The sequence below is a fragment of the Silurus meridionalis genome, chromosome 16 (assembly GCF_014805685.1).
Source record: "Silurus meridionalis isolate SWU-2019-XX chromosome 16, ASM1480568v1, whole genome shotgun sequence".
Classification (NCBI taxonomy): domain Eukaryota; kingdom Metazoa; phylum Chordata; class Actinopteri; order Siluriformes; family Siluridae; genus Silurus; species Silurus meridionalis.
The window spans coordinates 17,019,454-17,024,453 of NC_060899.1; the positions used below are offsets into that span (position 1 = coordinate 17,019,454).

General features: G+C 41.3%; 1 protein-coding gene across 1 annotated transcript in view; it reads right to left on the reverse strand.

Moving 5' to 3' along the window:
• Positions 1 to 394: 394 nt before the first annotated feature.
• ephb4b (eph receptor B4b) overlaps positions 395 to 5,000 on the reverse strand; it is a 26,161-nt gene continuing 21,555 nt past the window's right edge. The window contains 3 exon segments of the mRNA XM_046869451.1: positions 395 to 1,464; positions 1,911 to 2,054; positions 4,845 to 5,000. The exon segment at positions 4,845 to 5,000 is cut by the window's right edge and continues 38 nt beyond it. Coding sequence (XP_046725407.1) covers positions 1,362 to 1,464; positions 1,911 to 2,054; positions 4,845 to 5,000 — 403 coding nt within the window. The 3' untranslated portion in view covers positions 395 to 1,361.

Below are 5,000 nucleotides of genomic sequence, written 5' to 3' on the forward strand. Positions count from 1 at the left end.
ACACACACACACACACACACACACACACACACACACACACACACGAACACACACACACCGCCTACTCGGAAGGCTGTTTCCTCATCAGACAATAATAATTTTGTGAAATTTAGACAAAATAAGATTCTAATTTCTGAAAGGAAAAATTTCAAAGTGCTAACGCTGTTCATACATGCTAGCTAGCACATTACACAACAGACCACTGAGGCTAATGATAATGCCACTTAAATTTCCACCCCAATGCACACTTTTTAATTATGCTATGTATCTGTGTGTGTGTGTGTGTGTGTGTGAGAGAGAGAGAGTGTGTGTGTATGTGAGTGTGTGTGTGAGAGAGAGTGTGTGTGTGTGTGTATGTGAGTATGCTTGTTTATTATTATATTATTTCCAATTATTTTGCTTTTCATATTTTATTCAAATCGTTTCGTTTCATACAAAAGAATTCATACAAAATAATCATTGCTCACTGAAATATAACTGGACCTTCAATATGAAGATTCGATTTTAAACTCCCAGAATGCAAAGTGGCAGCATGTTTCCTAGGCAACAGTTCAAAGTTCGTGGCTGATTAGTCCAAACCATCAGGAACAGGGATAAGAAGGAGCTGTGAAGTCATGACAGTGTCCACAGCACCAAAAATTGCTGTGGCAACTGCGAACTTAAAAATAACGAAATATCCTATTAGGTCTTTTCTCAAATGTAACTGGACAAAAGTAAAGCACAGGATCAGCCAATCAGCTTCAGGCACCATGGAACAGCACACAGTGGAAGGACTGCTAGAAACTGTGATGTCATAACAATGTCAGGGTGTAATGATGTGATGTCATCTGACATGGTTACTGTCACTTGAAGCAGGAAGTGCAATAGTGGGATGTGATTGGACGATTGCAGAGCAGAGGAGGATCCAGTCCTTTTTTTCATAAATACGTCATAATTACTTAGTCATGAAGTTTCCTCGTGTGATGTCATCCCTCATGGAAGAACTCCCATTGGCTGTCGTATGTCACGTGTACCGGGCTTGAAGTGCAAAGCATGATGGGAATACGTCAAAAACCAAGTACCTGTAAAGGCACGCTGATGTCTAATGATAACGCAGTTAAAAAAGAGCTGAGGTCTGATTGGATGCTGAAATAAACAATGAGTGATGTCATCAGGTAAGAACAGAGAGCAGGCACTATTACATCCAGAAAAATACTGAGATGTGATTGGTAGATGTAGTTTGTGATGGCATTCCTTGTTGAAACATCATGTTGATTGGCCATCAAGTGTAGTGGTCTTGAAGTGCAAAATGTCATGAGAAGGTGTGTGTGTGTGTGTGTGTGTGTGTGTGTGTGTGTGTGTGTGTGTGTGTGTGTCTGTCTTCAGTATCTCAGTGAGTTTTTGGATTGGACTCTTATGTTTTGGATGCTGGAGAGAATCTTCTTCTGATGACCAGCCAGAGTGACACCGATACGCAGCAGGTCCCTAAGAGACAGACAGACAGACGGACAGACGGACAGACAGACAGACATACAGACAGACAGACAGACAGACAGACAGACAGAGAGAGAGAAACGTTATTTCAGGACTGATTAACACACAGATGTGCGTATTATCTCTGACATCACACTCATTACTCACTAATGTCTTATTTAATTTCATCTCCACTCTTGTAAACCAAAACACATGCACACACACACACACACACATACACACACACGCACACACACACACACACACACACACACACACACACACAATATGATGATAATTAACATTCTGAGGTTGCAGTAACTCTAAACAAAAAAGAGATTATGTGTGTGAGTGTGTGTGTGTGTGTGTGTGTACGTATTTTGGTGTGTGTGTGTGAGCATGTGTGAGCATGTGTGAGCATGTGTGTGTGTGTGTGTGTGTGTGTGTGTGTTACTCACTCAGTGCTGATCTGAGAGATGAGTTCTAACGTGGAGAACCCTGCCTGAATGAAGTTCTCCTCATATCGTTCCATTTTGATGCCCTTCAACCACTCGCTCACAGACACACACTGGGACAGAGAGGAACGCCGGTCCAACAACAACCTAACAAACAAACAAACAAACAAACAAATGAATTCAAAGTGCTGATTATGACCAACATGCCACCGGTTCCCATTAATCACCCAACAAAGATCTAATAAACACAACAAGACAGAAATGTTACAGAATTCTATATCTACAACTAGTTGACCTGGAGGTGTGGCCTAATATTATAATCAGCATGCTTGATTGACAGCTTTGTGTCTGAGAATCTGCCTCAGCAACTAGCATGCAGTTACTCGATAGCTCTCTGGCTAGGTTCACTTTCACTCATCAGATTAGCTTTTTTGTTTCCAGGGACTTCCAGGGAACGCACTTGCTTTCCTGACAATTGTATTTATTTAGATGTAAATCACACGCACACACACACAAACACACACACCCACACACACACACACACTTCTTTGAGACAAGGATGTTCTCCAGTGACAGGACATTCCAACATTCCAGAGAGGGTTGTTCCAGGCAAACACACTTTTTCTTTTGATGGACGTGGCATTCCATAGAGACTGTGTGTGTGTGTGTGTGTGTGTGTGTGTGCTTAATAATTTGCATCTCCTCTGTTGGGTGCGGTGTGATTTGAAGGAACGTCATTCTGTCTCTTTTGTTTGACCAGCGTGACATTCCATTGTGACATGAGTGGGGGTGGGGGGTGGGGGTCTCAAGTGACAGATTTATTGATGAGCATTTAGAAGAGCTTTAGATGTTTTCCTGCAAAATTTCATCAGCTTTTTTCCAATATGGTAGCAGAGCAGGAAGTGTGAGTCTGTGTGCATGTGTGTGTATACATGTACATGCGCACGTGTGTGTTCATGCACAAGCTCTTCATGGAGACCTGGGCGAGTTTAGACGGACAGCTCCACCCAGACCCAGGCAGCAGGATGGTAAAAGTTCAGGATGCAGCAGTGAAGGTCAGTAAAATTTATTCATCACACTCGTTAAAACCCTTTTGATGGTAGAGAGTTTATGTGTACCTGGAGGTCTATAAAGCTCATCTCCGGTGATGTGAAGGTTCCTCATGACCTTATTCCACTTTAAATGTTCACAAGATATTCATCTAAATCAGTCCATCATCTTTCACTCCTTTTGACCCTACAGATCCTGTGACTGAGCAACTGATGTTCTGATTTTGTAAGATTGATTCAGGGTGATTCAAAATCACTTCACATTGCACAAATTCCCTCCAGAATCCAGTAGCATACACAATAAACCATAAGAAAACTGTGTATATTTTTGTTGTAACCCAGTAGTGACTGTACCCCAGAGCAGTATTTATCCATCAATCTGCCCAAAGGTCCCAACTACCATTCTGGCATCTTGTACATAGATCATTCTCTGAGATCTGTTCTACATTCAGCAAAACCTGAGATGAGATGAGATGAGATGAGATGAGATGAGATGAGATACACTTTACTGATTATAAAAGACGTGTTTGTGTTTGTGTGAACTTTTCTTGCGAAATACAGATATATAAAAAGTAATCATTTCAATATTCTTTATAATGGATTATGTAAAAAAAACCTGCACTGACTCAACAGTAAGCAGGATTTAAGTTTAAAAGACTATCTCTATGTGCCAAACATAACCGAATTTGGCCAAGAATAGTCGCTTTCTGGGGACTCGAGCAGTCATGGCCCAGAGTGACCTCACTGTAAGTAGGCATTTATATTATGAAAGGTTTCTGAAAGTCTGAAACTGAAATGTCAGCAGTGATCCAGCAATAAACTCCTCCATATCACACCTGAGGCACAGTTCTGATATGTTTGGTGCTCTGTTACAGATAAGATCATCAAATCACTCTAAGTTTGTACTTGTGTCAGGTGTCTTGATAAGTGCAGGACATTACTCATTTGTTATCAGAGGTTCCTGTATCAGGAAGATGGTCTGCTTCACACAGGGGACAGGTCTGACACAGTGATCAATGTAATAGTTGTCCAGAATGGTGGACCTTTCTGAGAACTCACAGTTTAAAACAGTTTGAAAGTAAAAATCTGCTCAGGAGTACCTGTGGTCATCACTGTCTTCAGAATTCCACCTCCCTCAGCACTTACCCCAACTGTCATAGATTGTTTATGGTATACCCCCTGGGTATTCATGCATTCTGGACCTTGAACCATCTCCAAGTCCAGAAAGTGCCGTCAAATGATGAGATGCAGTTGAATACCACACAAATTACCCTTTTCCTTTTGTGGCAAACTGAACGACTGGGACTATACCACACTCGTCCATCATCTCGAAAGAACTAATCCCTTTTCCACATGGCTCTTCTCCATGACCTCACCCATGAAGCTTTTGTTGCTTGCCAGGAATGCGTCATCTTTCCTCAACCTACTGAACGGAATTAAGGATTGTTCCTCAGTACTTTGATGTTTTTTGGCAGGTGGATATCTTTTATAGACTGGAAGTCATTTTTGAGGCATTTACAACAGCATTGTGAAAGAAAGTCTGAGAAACTTTTTAATAAGAAACTTGGATGGCCATGCTAACCTCAAGCTCCTGGCAAGTTTTACACTGGAAAAGTCTGAAACTTTATAAAGCCATCAGATTCAAGGCTGGTCTTCTCAAAAGACACAGATCTTTTATACAAAGCACATGTGAGGTACACAATATACACAAATCTTAGAGGATATTTAATGTTATAAAGCTTCCAGGTTCCTGACAGCAATAAAGAAAATTTCATAAAATAAGTTAATAAACCTTGTTCTGTTTCTTATAAAACATCCATAGGTGGATGGTTATATGGATAGTTAGATGGATATTTAGGTGTTTGATCAGGTAGAAAACGTTACTCACCCATCTTGTGAGTGTGCGATGTGTTTGAGAGAGGCAGGGTTTCGGATAAGTTTGTCAAGAGAGTTTACAAGGTCACAGAATCGGGGCCGGGACGCACGCTCTTTCTGCCAACAATCCAACATCAGCTGATGCAGAGGGGCGGGGCAATCAGGAGGG